The following is a 16,888-nucleotide window of genomic DNA, read 5'->3' on the forward strand; positions in this document are numbered from 1 at the left end:
GTTCACCTTTGGACTACACACACACAGAGTCTCTGTATGGTCATTCAAAGTCAGATCTTTGCCATTTAGAAAGAACTTGGTGGCTTTGGCTGTGGGCTTAGACAGGAAGCTTGTGGTGACTTTTGCCAAAGTTAAGCTGCTGTACTTTGAATAAATTGATTAAAAATAAAGTTTACAGTTTTCTAATGAAAGAACTCATTATTTAGCAGATAGAAAGAAACTGTTCTGTTAGTCAAGGAAAAGGCTGAGCGGATGGTTTTCACCGAGCCTGGCCGTACCTCTCCATCCTCCAGCTCCACGTCTAGGAAATCGAAGTCTCTAAAGACCCGGAACTGCTGCTCACTGTTGGTGTCGTCCATGTTCTCCTGGTCCCGGGTGCCGTCCTCGGAGGACACTAGGCTCGTCTGATGCTCCAGCAGATCCAAGTCCCCACACGACGAGAAAATCACCTACGAACCAAGAGTCCTCTGCTGAGAAACCGCTCTCCCTTCTTTGTTTGTGTTACAAAAAGTGTAACTGGCTCCTCAGAGCACTGTATTTCCAGTACACACCTAATTCCTTAAGTGGGTATTTTTAGAATGCTCTTTTATTATTTATGTTGGACAGGCGCCTTCAGATTAAACTCATTGTGAAGATGCAAGTTCACACACTAGGAAACTGTTCAAGAGTCAAATCGCTGCTTCTTAATGAAAAGTGTATCCTACATGCGTGCGTGTGTGTGTGTGTGTGTGTGTGTGTGTGACAACTGAGTGTATGTTCACAGTCTACAGCAGCCAAGAAATTTTCCAATGTTTCTGCACTTACCGAGGTTAGAAACTGTACAGATTCACACACACATACACATCACATACATATTATCATGAAAGATTTTAAGGACTACTGATGCCAAGATATGTTATTGTAGAACGAACTGTGAGAGCAAAGTATTTAACCCTCTTAGAGATAAACCAGGAACCGGTAGGGAAAAAGAAACATAAGTCAGGAAGTACAGTACTTGTTGATTTGAATTACAGAGGAGAAGCTGAGCAGCCGTGCTCATAATTCATACTTAAAAGTCCTGTCCTGTTGATTCAAACAAAACTTTTTTTCTATTAAAATTTTAGTATGTTAATATTTTTAAATTAACTTCTATGTTTAGGTTCATTTCACTTGGGCCATTTTAATATAACTCTGTAGAAATAACAGACTTCAAATAAATCTAAATGTTTTGCTCTCCAGCCTCTCCTGAACATAGACTGATTTTAAATAAAATGAACAGTATTCTTTATTTAACCGTTATAATGTCTTGGTCTTCCTTGAAAGTAAGCAAGTCATTTATAAGAATTTAGATATCACAAATATCTCTCAAAAGGAAAAAAAAGGGGGGGGGGAATGGATTTTATTTTTTTAAATTATTTTTTTAAAATTTCTTTCTTTCTTTTTGGCTGTGTTGGGTATTTGTTGCTGAGCGTGGGCTTTTTCTCTAGTTGCGGCGAGCGGGGGCTACTCTTCGTTGCGGTGAGCGGGCTTCTCATTGCGGTGGCTTCTCTTGTTGCGGAGCTCGGGCTCTAGGCACGCGGGCTTCAGTAGTTGTGGCGCACGGGCTTAGTTGCTCTGTGGCATGTGGGATCTTCCCGGACCAGGGCTTGAACCCGTGTCCTCTGCATTGGCGGGTGGATTCTCAACCACTGCGCCACCAGGGAAGCCCGGGAATGGATTTTAAACATTCTTTTTTTTCTCCAGTGTTTAAGAGCAGTCATAGGATTTGCACTAGGTTTTCATAAAATGGTACAAGACACACAGTCTGTACAGGGATTGCAAATGGGTATATGAGATAAATAGCACTGAGGACCAGCCAACTAGTCAGTGAGAGATGAGAGACTAGAATTCTGATTTCCTCAGCCGAGGCCTCCCTTTCCTTGTTAGTGCCACTTTTCTTATTTGTAACATAGTAAACATTTCTAGCTAGAAAGGCCTGGCACAGAAACAGGCGGTTTGGATCTGAAGGAGACAGTGTAACCACAGGGGTGGTAAGAAATGGACCTCTCTGGCTATGCCACTGCAGAGGTAAAGGGCTCTCATTCCTCTCCCTTTCAGGCTGGGGGGCTCAATCTACCCCACACTATCTCCTCGTCTCTCTGCCCTCAATGATGTCACAGGAGCAGCAGCAAACCCACTGATCAATAACTCAGAAGGTGACTTCAGCGGAGGCCACCCTTCTGGCTGGGGCACATTCCCAGACGATTACAAGTATCAACTTGCACTTTAGCTCACATCTATGAGTTTCATATTTCACCTGCTCATGAACTACATTAGTATATACATTTTGGAATTTTAAAAGTAGTTCCACAGAGACACTGTTTGCTACTTCTTACTTGGGAAATTACTTAGTTTGCTATTTTCTTTTCTGGTTACTAACAAAGATGCTGTGATATAGATGAAATAAAAATACCTGGTAAAACCAAACCCCGAGATTTTTATTGTTTTTGCTACAATATTCTCACACAATTTGAATTTTCTAAATTTTATGAAACTTCAGAAGCTAACTTCTAATACTTCAATTATTCATTTATTTCAAAGCCCAATGGCATTTTTGTGCAACTGTAACATCAGTAGAAGTTTTTTGTTTGTTGGTTTGTGGGTTTTTTTTTATTTTGGCTGCGCTTCACACGGGGTCTTACTTCCCTGACCGGGGCTCGAACCCATGCCCCCTGAAGTGGAAGCATGGAGTCTTAACCACTGGACCGCCAGGGAAGTCCCTCAGTGGAAGTTTATATGATAAAAAACATGATAATATATCACTATTTTTGCCTTTATTGTACATGAGTAAAATAGTGACATCACGGTAACAGATGTGTGTACAGAGAGTAAAATTACACCGAAAAGGAACGTGTATCATATATGGTGGTGCAGAAGACAGTCACATATACATATTTTAAGAAAGTCTGGGCATATTTATTAAAAATATCCAAGATATTAAAAAAATTAAAATAACTGAGTTTTTATTTACCAACTGGAGCAAATAGCCAATAACATCTTTCATTGTTTCTGAACTGAGATTAAAAATCATACTATGGAGAGAAATAATCTAAGGGTTTGACCTAGATGATGGATATCATACTTGTAATTCATAGTTGAAACCTCCAAACTACATGACCAAAGGCAAAAGCTGACCAAAGGTAAAAAGGTTATGACACCAAAATAAATGGGATATAGGACAGAACTTACCGATGGATTTTTGCTTAATCCGACTTCTTGGCCACACAGAGAAAGGACGTGTACCAACTTCTCTTTCGTCCTCTTCTGGAAAAGAAACACACAGGCAGGTTTTAATCATGGGGTCCTGTGATCAAATCTACTCCAGTGCTGTAGCCATCAGCCACAAAGGGCTAACCCACCGGAAATGTGGCCAGTGAGAATGCAGATATAAAATACATAAAGAGTTGGTATGAAAAGAGAATGTAAAATATCTCACCAATAATTGTAAAATATTGATTATATGTTAAAAAATAATATTTTAGATATATTAGGTTAACTAAAATGTGTTATTAAAATTAATTTTACCTGTTTTTTTTTCAAAAGGTGACTATTAGAAAATTGAAAATGAGGCTCACATTATGTTTCTACTGGACAGTGCTGATCTAAGTTTTCCCAAGGGAGGGGATGAGAAAGTCAACCCCTTGGTTCTCTAGCAGATGTTCATTCCTCCCCTTGATAATCTTTCTTGTGTGCTACAACTTTCAATCATTAGCAAGCCTTTCCTTACACCTAAATTAAATCTATTATATTACAACACAATTCTCTTTTCCTCAAATGGGAGGATAAATTTACTTTCTGCAGAATTAAATTCGATTATTTGCAAGGCATATTAAATCTTTCCCAATTTATTCTTCCTATAATTAAATGGATAGAATTCCTTTTGCTGTTCTTCGTAAACCTTACTTTTCAGTTCCTTAGGCACAGGGATTCTTCTACAAACCTTCACATTTCCCAATGACACAGACAAACTAGGTCTCAGAATGACTGGTGAGTTAAGAATGAAAAAGATGGATAACCAGAGCCTAAAAAACGTTATGTGCCTCAGAATTGCTCTTAAAGCAATCATCCTCCTCTCCTGAAAATGATTTTTTTTCCCTTTTAATCTGATTTAATATGCAGACTGCAAGGAGGCCAATATCACTCATAGATTTTCCTTCTTAATGGAACTCAGTTCCCTGCATCCTTCTTTTCAAATTATAGACGGGACACTCAATATGGTGTCATTTCAAGGTCAAAGACAGGAGGACCTTGATGTTGAAGAATGGCAAGAGGTTCACTAACCTATTTCCCGAAGTTTTAGTGGGCACTTTACAATTCTGGGAAGGAATGAATGTACAGGAGCATGGAATTGGGCTGTACATTTGTCTTCTCTTTTCCAAATTCCCAAGAAAGTAGGGCGGGCTCTCTGTTCAAGCGCGCAGTGAGCACTCACTGAGAACCGGCTCTGCTCCAGTAGGCGCCGTGCTCTAAGCTCCACTTCCCTAACCTCTGAGAGCGAGGATGAGTCCTGCTGGGCGTGCAAACCAAGGGTTTCTCTCTGCGCAGCACCCAGCAGCACCCACTTCGCCTTCCTCTGGTAATGCAGTCCCTCTTTTTATCTTGGGACGGCTCTTCTCCCGCCAGATGGGGCTCTGCCTCTCTTGCACAGAGCCCTTTCTCCGGAATTGCTACGACGCTCGGGAGGGGAGGCCTCTGTCCTGAAATCGTCAGAGCCAAAGACCATGTAAATCTGGAGCTGCCAGAGGTTGCTGGGCCTCACATTGGAAGAGTCTGCCTGAGAATGAGGTCAGCAGGGAGGAGAGCAGGCCTGAGACCTTGGGAAGAGAAGGTGGGGGCAGTGAGAAGGACAGAGAGGGTCTAAGGATGGTGTGTGCTACAATCTAGTTCTGCTTGAAGTTATGACAGGAGTTAACACATTCCCTTTCCACTTAAGGTAGTCTTCCACTGGGCTTCTGGCATATGTCTCCAAAAGAGCCCCAAATAATGCATGGGTTTCACTTGACAGTAAGTCCAGTGACATCAACGCTGTGATGCAGTCACCCAGAAAGTGAATACAGATGACAGAACCACAGAGAAATCTGGCCGCCCACCATGCTCTGCAGGGTCAGGTGTGCATGGAGCCCACTGGCTGGAGGGCAGGCTCGTAGGACCGCAGCCAGAATGGTCATTGGGGTGTGGCCCTGTTATGCAGGATTGGTTAGGAGAACTAAGGATGTACTACTTGGAGAAAAGAGGACTGATTTGGGTGAGTGGCAGAGGAGGGAGAGTTTCTTTAAGTGTTTGAAGGGCTGCCATGTGAAAGACAGATCCAATTGCATTTTCTAAGCCTTAAGAGAACAAGGACCAATGAGAAGAAGCAATAGAGTGTCAGACTTCAACTCAATGTAATGAACTGTTCAAAGATAAAATGGGTTCCCTCGGGATACAGAATACCACGAGATCATCATCACTGAAGTGTCGATGCCCAGACGGGAAATATTGGGATGGTGGATGCAGGAATCCCATATCACAGTTGGGTTCAATAGGTCCCCTAAGCTCCCTTCCAATCCTGGGAGTCGAGGACTCTTTATTTACCTGAGAGTACTGGGGCCTCTTCCAGCTTACAGGAACAAGGACATTGGAGTTGGAGCCTGATGAGGTGGAAGATGCACTCCGGGTGACAGCCATGGTCCTGGGCTTCCCATCACGCCCAGAAGAGTTCTGCAGTTCATCATATCGCCTCCCGATGATGGGCGTCTTGAGAAAAAAGAATAGAGAAGCACATGTTCTTCCATCTCATTCATACTTCTGGGGTATATGGATCACTGTATCCCAGCAGCAACCAAGAACTGCTTATCTGATTAAAACTTAGATTAGAGAAGTTCAGTGTTACAAGGAGGCTCATTTTCCTTATGTTCAAATACATATTCCAGATCATTCTGCATCTTCAACACTGTCCCACCCTCTTTAGCAGCTGAAAACAAATCCAATTGCTTGTTCTTTTTTTTTTAATTTTTAAAATATATTTCTTTTATTTATGTTTTTATTTTTTTTTTGCAGTACGCAGGCCTCTCACCGTTGTGGCCTCTCCCATCGTGGAGCACAGGCTCCGGACGCGCAGGCTCAGTGGCCATGGCTCACGGGCCCAGCCGCTCCGCGGCATGTGGGATCTTCCCGGACCGGGGCACGATCCTGTGTCCCCTGCATCGGCAGGCGGACTCTCAACCGCTGCGCCACCAGGGAAGCCCCAATTGCGTGTTCTTAAACACACTTTGGAAATGATTGTAAAGATAAGAAGGAAGACATGCAGGAAAGCAAAACAGTTTTCAGATATTTAAGCTTGAAAGACTTTCTTTATAGTTAAAACAAGACCAAAATTCCTTCCCCTCACCCCAACCTGTAATCACCAATCTTGATACACTCTCAATTATTTAAAAATTTATTTAAATTATTTATATCTTTTCAATTATTTTAATGAATGAGGTCAGGGCCAGGTTCTTGACAACACTTCAGAAATTTCACTTCCTGAGAGTCCTGGAGTGTGGTGGCTGGGTAGGCAGCACCTCCCAAACTTTAGCCCCAGGGAGGCCTCTGCAGAAACCTGTTCGCAGGCCTACATTCAGAGACGGCAGACGCTGGCTGGTAATTCTCCACCTGCCTCTCAAGGCACATCTTTCTGGAGCAGCTGGGTCTCCGGGGCATGCGGCGGATTGGCTACAGGTTTTCTGTACCTCTTTGGGACAGAGTAAACTTAAGTCAAAGAGTAAGCTTCCCCCACCCCCAGCAATGTAAAAAAAATGTTAAACATTGCAAAATACTGAGTTGATGCCTTAATATCATATACACACTAAACATCACAATGGAAGCACAACAGCATCTCCTCCTGAGTACTGAAATGATGAACAGTCAATGAGACTGTGTGAGAAAACCCAATCTAGCTACAACCTAATCAACAGAGTGAGTTCCATGTAAGCAGATCTAGTTGATCCCTTTAGTGAATGAATCCACTCAGCCGTGTTGAAGAATATTTATGAACTACCTAACATGCATCAGACACTGTACAGACCCTGCTTACAAAGTGGACAGGCCGTTGTTTCTGCTTTGGGGGGTTTATGGGCCATGGGGTAAAGGAGACAGGAAAGCAAATGTATTTTTACATCTTGGACTAAAATAGTTAAGTACAGGCCTCCCAAAAGTTTGCTCATGGACCAGCAGGTAAACCTGACTATTTTCTGTCTTCTTCTCTTCCTAACTCCTTAGTTTATAAGTCTCTTCCCTCCTCACACCCATCTCCCTCAAGGCAAGAATTTAGGTAGTTATACTGGTTTAAAAAGCAGTGTGGCTTGGGGAAGTGACCATAAAGGCAGATTCTGTATTCCTGTAAATCTCAGGCATCCGCTGGTTTGGCTGCAGTTCAGGAAACAAGGTTGTGGATACAAGATAGGACGTGACAGCTGTCAGATACAGAATGAGTGAAGGTCATGGTTTAAAATGCTTAAGATCATTCCATTTTAAAGTTATCTTTTGGGGGGAAGTCATTTTTATATAACTGAGGCTAGCTTCTATTTCTAAAAGCTGCCATTGAAGAGCCCCAGTGAATAGGACAATGCGTTGAACCTAATTTAGGTCTTAGGAGGTTTCACTTGACATAACCGTAAAATAAGTCTCCCCTTCTCCAGGCAACTAGTTCTGACCTTTGCCACTATGTATTCATGCTAAAGTTTACAGAAACAGTTAACATACCTCTGAAATATCAAAGTGAAAGTCCAGGGTTTTCCCAGGTAATTCCTTAGATGCACTGGTCCATACTCGATGTATTTCTATCTTTGAAAGGTCGCTGTGTTGGTAGGAAGGTAAAACTAGGCTGGCAGATCGAGAAACTACTAGCTTCAAGATATTCAAAGCTTCTCTCCAGTGGACGCTCTGAAGGAAATAAAAGAGTCAATGGGTAAAAATAATTTTAAAAAAACAAACAAACAATATGCCGCCAGCTACCAAAACTTCTAATGGCCAGTCAGAACTCATTGATTTAAAACAGTGCAGGAAATTCTGTGATAAGTAAAAGGCAAATGACATAAAAAGATAATTTATGCATAAGATGAGCTACATTTAGGAAACAAGAATAAAAAGGACCCGTGTTGTCCACATTCAAATAAGTAAAAGTTTAAAATGACAAGGTACCATTTTTGCTAATGAGGTATTTCTTCAGTTTGAAAAACAAAACAGAAAACAAACAACTGCCCCCCCTCCCCTGCAGCAACCCTCATTGCATTTTATGCTACTGTCTACTCACTGTTTCTCAAGATTCTCCCCACCTCCAGTTTCCAAGCGTCCCTGGTCCTCCTTCTACTTCTCTGGCTCTTCCTGCCTCATCTGCTCCTGGGCATCTGACCTCTGCCCTCAGCCCTCTTCTCTTCTCCACATCTTCCTCCTGACCTAACCCAGGAATCTGGGAGCCATTCTTAGCTCCCCTCTTTCCCTCCCTCCTGAGAACTTGATCCCCGCCCCCTCCATTGCTGTTGGCACTGGCTCAGGTGAATCCTCTCTGGCCTCTGCCTGGACTATTTCAATGGCCTCTTAACTGGTTTCCCCAGCTGCAGCCTCTCCTTGGGTCCGTCATCAAACCCACTCCAGCTACAGTGATCTTTCTAGAATCTTCAGCTCAAGCCACTTCCCTGCTTAAACTCCTTCAAGGGCTCCCTCTGGTGGACAAGGTGGAATCCACACTCTTTGAGGAAGGCCTGCAGGGGTAATCTCCCCCAGGCAACTCCTGGAGTTGCCCAAACCAGCCAAGGTCTCTTAGCCTCTGTGCCTTTCCTCATGCAATTCCCTCATCCTGGAACGCCCTTCCTCTCCTTATTGCCTTATCAAACTCCTACTCTTCCTGTAAGTCTCATTTGTTTCACCCTCTTTGTATCCCTGACAACCCCAAGCCGACTGAGGTACTTCTCCAACAAAAATATTGAATACAGATAAAACTAGCATGATAAAAGTTATTATTTGCCTAGGCCTTGGAATAAAGTGCATGAAATAAAACACATTTCCTTCACTGTTAAATTCTGCACACGGGAGGTCACGGTTTGAATATGAAATTAGCCACCATTCAAGACAAGGTCTTGAGTACCAGGGAGGGCCCACAGGCCTAAGAATAGGCAGCCTGATAAAACAATCACTTGTTTTTAAAGCTAGGGGCATATGATTAGTAGAAAGATGTGGACTGACCCTCTGTCTCTCATGAGTGTCAAGTGAGAAAGTGGTAATGAATGCCTACCACATGGTACAACTATTACTGGAGCAATGCCACTCGGAAAAAAAAAAAGCTTGAAAATCATTTTTAGCATTAAGTAATTTTCTGCAAGTAATGTGACTGGTGAAGCGAGGATGGAAAAAAAAAAGTTTAAAATTGTATGGCTTTAGTCAATGAGTTTAACCAGAGAAAAACCTAGCATTTGCCCTTGAACTCTGAAACTTACCAAGTACTACGTTTGTTTGTTGGAGTATTTTCAAGTACATTTATGCCACTTTCTTAACCTTAATTCCTTCAACTCTAAAGGGACAATTTGAACCTCTGAAGTAACTGTTCGCATTTGAAACGCCTGGCCTAGAACCAGGCACAAGCAAGTTGCTTCTTCCTTCTCCATTGAAACAGGACCCCTCAAAGGAGACCCTGCCCCCACCCTCCCAGCCAGGAGCGTGCTTTCAACCCCCAGCCTAGAAGCCCAAAAGGCAGAGAGGTGTCCTCCGAAGGCTCAGGAACGCACTGCGGCCTCAGGATACCACTCAGGGTGTGGCCGGCCACCGTCTCAGCCGCTCTCAGCACGCCACGGGTATCAATGAATGAACATGCAGCCTGGCACCCATATAGCTCTGTGGCCAAGTACAAAGAAAGCTCCATGCAAAGCCTCAATCTTTCTGGAATGACTTTCTGGAAACATCCTGGTTCAAATACTCACTTGTACGTATTTTTCAATGGTTTTCAGAACTTCCACATTGAACTGCTTTACCGGAACGACAGAAAGGTCCATGTAGCTGAGCAGACTGTAGATCACCTGCAGGAGGGGCTGCTGCATGCTGGGGAGGCCCTTCTCCAGCAGCTGTGGGGAAAAGCACACAGTGAGTCAGTGTGACACCAGATTTTCACACAGAAGCACCAGGGTTTCCTAGTACCTTTATGATTGCACATTTCCTTAGGAGAGAAAAGAAAATCCTAACTACTGAAGAAATGGAGGTATTATCAAAGGCAACGCAGGTAGGTCTGAGTATATAAATATAATATTACCCAATGGAATGCAACAAAATAAACCTCAAAAGGAAAGCATCAAACATCACTAATGACTGAAAAATATAAATGAAAGCGAAAGATACATTTATCAGTTATGGAATTGGCAAAGATTAGAAATTGATGATCGTATTGGTGAGGATATAAGAAGAGTATTCTTACACATCAGTGGAAATGTAAATTGGATAATTTGGCAATTGAGATCAACAGTACTAAAAGGGTTTATATCTTTTGAAATACTAATTACACTTTTAGGAACGTTTCCAAACCTAGAGATAAATACTAAGATTTAAGTAAGAGATTTCACCAAGGCATTATTTATAATGGTAAGACAAACAAACAAACAAACAAAAAACCCACACAAAACAAGAAAGCTCTGTAAGCAATTTAAACGTCAAACACTAGGGAAATGGATACATAAATTATGGTAAATTGTATGATGAAATATCATGCAGTCAATAGAATGACATTTTTAAAGACAGTAAAGGATATCAGATAATATTAAGTGAAAGAGGAAGGATATATAATTTCTATATAATAGATGATGCCAACATTGATGTGAATGGGTGTGTTACATAGAAATAATGCTGGAAGTAAACCCAACAAAATGTTGCAAGTGTTTCTCCCTAGATAATATAATTATTTTTGAACACATACTGCTTTTATAATCAGGGGGAAAAAATCAATGACATTTTCAAAAAGGAAAGCAAAATAATGAGAAAACTGATGTGACAGACATAATGAAAAAGGTTACTGTTCAAAATTAAAAATTAATAGAGATGATTCAAATAAATGCTGAAATTCCACATCAAAAGTGGCCCAGGGTTTCCCTGGTGGTGCAATGGTGCAATGGAATCCGCCTGCCAATGCAGGGGACATGGGTTCGAGCCCTGGTCCAGGAAGATCTCACATGCCGCAGAGCAACTAAGCCCGTGCACCACAACTACTGAGCCTGCGCTCTAGAGCCCGCGTGCCACAACTACTGAAGCCCGCGCGCCTAGAGCCCGTGCTCTGCAACGAGAGAAGCCACTGCAATGAGAAACCTGCGCACTGCAACGAAGAGTAGCCCCCGCTCGCCACAACTGGAGGAAGCCCACATGCAGCAACGAAGACCCAACGCAGCCAAAAATACAATAAATAAATTTTAAAAAAAAAGTGGCCCAAAGAAATAACTGAACAGTTAACAGATGAGGAAATATACAATTCCACAAATCTGTTGTATGAAAAAAGGAATATCTTCACTAGAAAGGAAATACATAAAGAGATTAATTTTAAAGTACCAATAAAAATATTCAACTGAAAACATGTATAAATGGAATGATAGAATTTAGTGGGGATATGGGATAACCTGAATATTTATACATTGTTTGTAGTATTGTAAATTGGGAAAATCTCTGTGAAGACCAATTTCCCAAATGCATACATTTTCCCAAATGTATCCATGAGCTTTACCTGGATAGATTTTTTGGGAAATGCCACCAGGAAAAATGAGGTAAATATAATCTGATAAAAAGTCTTTAAAAAAAATGATGAATACAAGCAACAAAAGGTAGATGGTTAACGATATAGTTCCACAGTTACTGAAAGTGACAAGATGTGAGCTATGTCAACACATACACACATACAAAGTTAGTGTGAAGTGAGCACAGCAGGTTCAATGGAAACAGTGACCACAGCTGCCTAAAATTGTATGTAGGTACCTGGCCAACACCTGAAAGAACATGGGACTAACTGAAATAGCAGTTAATTTATATCATATGTAGTGAGTAGGTAAGTTTATAATAAAACTTTTGGTGACAATTGTTGATAAGGGCAGCACAGAACAAATTAGGATATCCACTTTATTTTTTTATGGTGGTAAAATACATATAAAATTTACCATTTTAACTATTTCTAGGTGTACAATTTGGCGGCATTAAGTACACCCACATTGTTGCGCAACCATGACCACTATTTATTTCCAGGACTTGTTCATCATCCCAAACTGAAACTCTATAACTGTGAAACAGCGGCTATAAATTTGCCTCTTCTGTGTTCCTCATATAAGTGAAATCATGTATTTGTCCTCTTGTGTCTGGCTGATTTCACTTAGCATAATATTTTCAAGGTTCATCTATGTTGTAGCATGTGTCAGTACTTCATTCCTTTTTAAGCCTGAATAATATTCCATCGTATGTACAGACCACAGCCCATTTGTATTTTTGAAACTTTTATGACTAGTGAACCAAACAAATTTTGCCTCCTTGCTCTCTCCCAGTCCACCTTGTTTTAAAACAGGCGTTGGCTGCCTTGGTAAGCAGGGCGTTTGTGTTGTTTATCCCGGTGCTTCTTGTGTGCTAAGGTATGTGTGTGCTGGATTAGTAACTCTTGCAGGGACAGATGCGACCAAGGTGATTATCAAAAGCAGTAGGGTGGCACTTAAGAGAGGTTCTTTAAATGCCAGGGATGGGGGTGTGAAAAGAGCAAAGTAATCCTCGGCTGTTGACAGTGCGAATACAGCCCAATATTGCTGATCTGTGTTGCAAACCAAAATCCTGCAGGGTCAGCTATATATGCTGGTGGACGAGGCAGCTACCTTTTTCTAGGTAGAGGCGTCCAGTCTTACGGAGCCTCTCCGAAAACGGCTGATTCTTAGCCTATCTGCATTCCGAATTGGTGATATAATAGAAGAAAAATTAGAATGGACTGTCTTCATCCCTTCTGAAAAGGCCCCAGCAAGAGGCATGAACGCAGATCCAGAGAGGAAAAGCAAACGCTGAAAATGCTAAAGCAAGGTAATACTATCAATCACTTGCCTCACAGATTTCATGACCTTGTATAGTAAACCAGTTGGGGTCTGGGGGTGCTAAAGAATAACATTTCATCACGTGCCGAAAGCGGTACGTATTTCTAGCATCAGCGTACACAGAAGTGAGAGTAGGGGTTTGCAATGAATGTGCTAGGAACACACTGGTATGAGGATAAAAATCCCATCCCAGTTTTAAAAAGAAACACAAAAGATGAAGATAAAAAGTTTTTTTCAAAAATATATGCTTTGTTAATGAGTTCAGAGCAAACAGCCATTAAACATACAAGCCACACAATAACTCCTTAAATAAGATCTGAACACCCAGAATAATGCAGATAAAATCTCCTCATCTCTGCCATGTCTGACAGGTATTAGTGTAGTAAAAAGGAGTTTAAGCTTTGGAGGCAGCTACACCTCATTTCACCTTAAACTTGTGGCAGATTACTTAGCCCGGCTGAGCCTCGCAATCTTTGTTAAAATAAAGAATCCTACATCATGGGGTTGTTGTGAGGATTTCCATACAGCATCTATGCCAGTAGATAATAGGTGATCAATAAGTTAAGGCTATTGTTATAGTTCTACATACATATTTTACCCATAGAAACCATAACAGATTTTATCCTTAATTGAAGAGCTTACCTCTGCCAGGTAGGTAACCATATTCAAGGTAATGTCAGCGTATGCTTCATGAAGGTATCGACAGACCACGTTGACCCACGTGGTACAGTCCCTCGTGTAGCTGTGTGTTTTATAAAGAGTCATGACATGTGCAAGGTTGGAAAGTTTGGGGTTCTTCTCTTCCAAACAAACCTTTTACAAGAAGAAAATCAATTAGGGATAAAATAGCCTGATGAAAAGGAAGAAATGTCAGCAATTTTGCTATAAGCTCCAGCAGCCTGGAAAATTGATCGATACATTTTTTTGGGTAGCTGCAGAGGCGCTTAGTAATTTAATTTTCACAATTTTTTTTCCACTTGTTTTCTCAATAATGAAACGACAATGCAAATCAGCCACCCAGAGATGTGAATTACTAGTGATATCAGTTATTATTTTCAGGTTTATGAAACTCATCACCCTGTCTGAGCCTGGTAATCTCCGTCCACCATTAGGCCTTGAATGTGCCTGAAACTGTAAGGCATACCTGAGCAATCCTTTCGGCTATATCCTTACAGAACTGGCCGGGGTTTTCAAAATGCTGTATCAGCTGGGGCAGAAGACACAAGACATTCAGTGGAAACCCTGGATTAGAGAAGATACAATGGAGACAAGTGAATATGGTGCATTTGAACCATTAATAGCGGGAAGGCATATTACAGATATTATTCTGAGGTGCTGCAAAAGCAGCCTTTTGAAGCAGCTTTGATCTGAACTAACATAAATCCAGGAAAAATGTACAGCTGCAATGGCACCGTTTCAAAGGAGGCACTGAAGTACATTTGTAATTTGCAGGTTCAGCGGCTGTTTTGCTACGGACTGTTGCAAATAAGAATGACTGGCACAGATTTTAAAAAGCAGATTAAAATGGACTGAAGCACTAGTTTGAATTTTTATCAAAAATGTATTTTAAGGAAAACCTGCTTGAGAAGACACAGGCCAATCCATTTAAGTCTTACTCATGTAATCAGAAAGACTCTTTAAAATGATGAGGAGTAGCTTAGTGCCACTGTATCAAGCTTTGGCTTCCTGGAAAGAATTCTGGGCCACATGCCATGGTAATTAAAAATCTGGTTTGGGGCTTCCCTGGTGGCGCAGTGGTTGAGAGTCCACCTGCTGATGCAGGGGACATGGGTTTGTGCCCCGGTCCGGGAAGATCCCACATGCCGCGGAGTGGCTGGGCCCGTGAGCCATGGCCGCTGAGCCTGTGCATCCGGAGCCTGTGCTCCACAACGGGAGAGGCCACACAGTGAAAGGCCCATGTACCGCAAAAAAAAAAAAAAAAAAAAAATCTGGTTTGTTGTTGGCTTAATTCAAAACGATAGGGAACCAAGGGAATTTTCAAGAGGAAAAGAAAGGCTTAGAAAAATAAAAGATTTAGGAGTTAAGAAAAAAGGGATAAAAGTCTGTACAACAGCAATGGAATAAACCAACACTGTCTACAATTTGATCTGGAAAGCATAAAGAATTGATTACTTACTGTCTTATGTATTACTCCTGCCCCTTTTATGCTATTGCCTTAAAAATATCTCTTACAATATACGTAATTAAGACTTACATAGAATTTTAAGACTTATATAGAATTTTAAAAGAAAGAACAAAGCATTCCCAAAGGACCATTTTTAAGCAGAATCGTTAGAAGTACTAAGCCCACATTATCTTATTACACTAAACAGGAGTCCCACCATGACCAGAACCGTAGGAGCGCGAGTGATGTGGGCTTTACCAATGGCTTGGGAGGAGTCCACCATGGATACTCTGGACACCGGTGTCAGCACACTGAACAGCTGCAGGGTAAGGTCGGTGGTGGTGACAGAGGTGAATCCCTTCAGGAGCAGCTGCTGCAACCCTGAGAAGTCCGCCCACTTGAGCTGTGCCTGGAGTTTCTCCAGTTTTTCTCGGTTCTCAGCTTTATCGAGTGGCATGTGAGCCAGCAGTCTGTTCAACAGCCTTAAGGCCATTAGGTATTCAAACTCAAAATCGGATTCCATCAAGGCCACCGTGACCCAAAAGATGGTGGCCAACAGGTTGGTTGGATGGTTTATGTGTGATGGGTCCGTGAGGCTGTCCTTCAAGGAAGATGAGCTTCTGGTTTTTGAGGAGAGGCCTTGTTGGGTACAGGCCTGAATTCTGTCCAGGGTGGCACTCCGAGGTGGGTCTGAGGACCGGTCGACAACACCAAACTTCTTGGGCACAGAGAAGCTCCTTTGATGCCGGCTGCGCTCTGCAGTTGCTGTGCTGCCGCTGGCTGTTCCAGGGTTCACATTGAGCTGTCCTGTGCTCTTTCTGCTTGCTGTTAGTTTAGCGTTAGAGCTTAAGTCTGGTGATGAAGAGCTGGGTATAAAAGTTAAAAAGTTCAGTAGGAAGCCAACACATTTCAGTGAAAGGCTAGTCCTCTCAAGACCCATCAACAAACAATGAGGAAGGAAAATCATTCTTTGGAAATATTACTTTCTATTCATTTTTCCATATTCTTAAACCGAAAGAATATGTTTCCTTATTCTTAAACATAAAGCTATGAAAAACAAAACTTAATCAGAACAACCCTCACCAACAAAACCAAATACTGATTTCCACTTATCAAAGAGTTAAAGAAATAAGCAGTTGTCTGTAAAGTTTACTGCTCTTTCATTTATTTTTTGTTTGAATTTGGGTAAGAGTAATTACAAAATAAAATGTACCTGATAGGTACAAATGTTAATATTCTATTAACTGACTGATAAAAAGAACAGATAAAGAAATATCTAGGAAAAAAAAGTAAATGTGTGCATCAAAGGAAAATTTTTGTACTTATAAACGTTTATGAAAAATGATTTCTAAATCTATTTCAGGCTGAAAAGATAGAACTCTTTATGAACATTCTTGCTAAATTTTTACTGATTTAGGTTAATCTGTAGGTTTCTAGAGATAAGTATGTATGATGTTATTAATCACACTAAAATTAAGTATGCATAAAAATGTTCAACTTCAAAATGAAACAAAGCTCAACGTGATATAACATTGCCAGCTGAATTTCAAGCAAGTTGAGCTTAATTACACAAACAGAATACAAAATTGTGAATGATCTGAAATGGGCTATTAAACATTGCCAGGAGCAAAAGGAACTGAAAAATTTAAAAAAAGAAAGATCCTAAGGTAGAAATTTCTTCAAGTAAAATCAACATTTATTC

General features: G+C 41.3%; 1 protein-coding gene across 7 annotated transcripts in view; it reads right to left on the reverse strand.

Annotated features, from left to right (window-relative positions):
* Nucleotides 1-16,888, reverse strand: part of FRY (FRY microtubule binding protein) — a 426,693-nt gene that overhangs the window by 38,712 nt on the left and 371,093 nt on the right. For all 7 annotated transcript variants that reach the window (XM_029209846.1, XM_029209848.1, XM_029209847.1 and 4 more), the window contains 8 exons: nucleotides 15,445-16,052; nucleotides 14,206-14,303; nucleotides 13,704-13,874; nucleotides 9,951-10,091; nucleotides 7,741-7,920; nucleotides 5,593-5,754; nucleotides 3,208-3,282; nucleotides 279-449 (listed from right to left, as the gene is read on the reverse strand). In XM_029209846.1, the coding sequence (XP_029065679.1) occupies nucleotides 279-449; nucleotides 3,208-3,282; nucleotides 5,593-5,754; nucleotides 7,741-7,920; nucleotides 9,951-10,091; nucleotides 13,704-13,874; nucleotides 14,206-14,303; nucleotides 15,445-16,052 (1,606 nt within the window). The remainder of the gene's footprint in view (nucleotides 1-278; nucleotides 450-3,207; nucleotides 3,283-5,592; nucleotides 5,755-7,740; nucleotides 7,921-9,950; nucleotides 10,092-13,703; nucleotides 13,875-14,205; nucleotides 14,304-15,444; nucleotides 16,053-16,888) is intronic.

Source organism: Monodon monoceros, unplaced genomic scaffold (genome assembly GCF_005190385.1).
Source record: "Monodon monoceros isolate NGI ecotype Baffin Bay Population unplaced genomic scaffold, NGI_Narwhal_1 Super_Scaffold_8, whole genome shotgun sequence".
Taxonomy (NCBI): Eukaryota; Metazoa; Chordata; class Mammalia; order Artiodactyla; family Monodontidae; genus Monodon; species Monodon monoceros.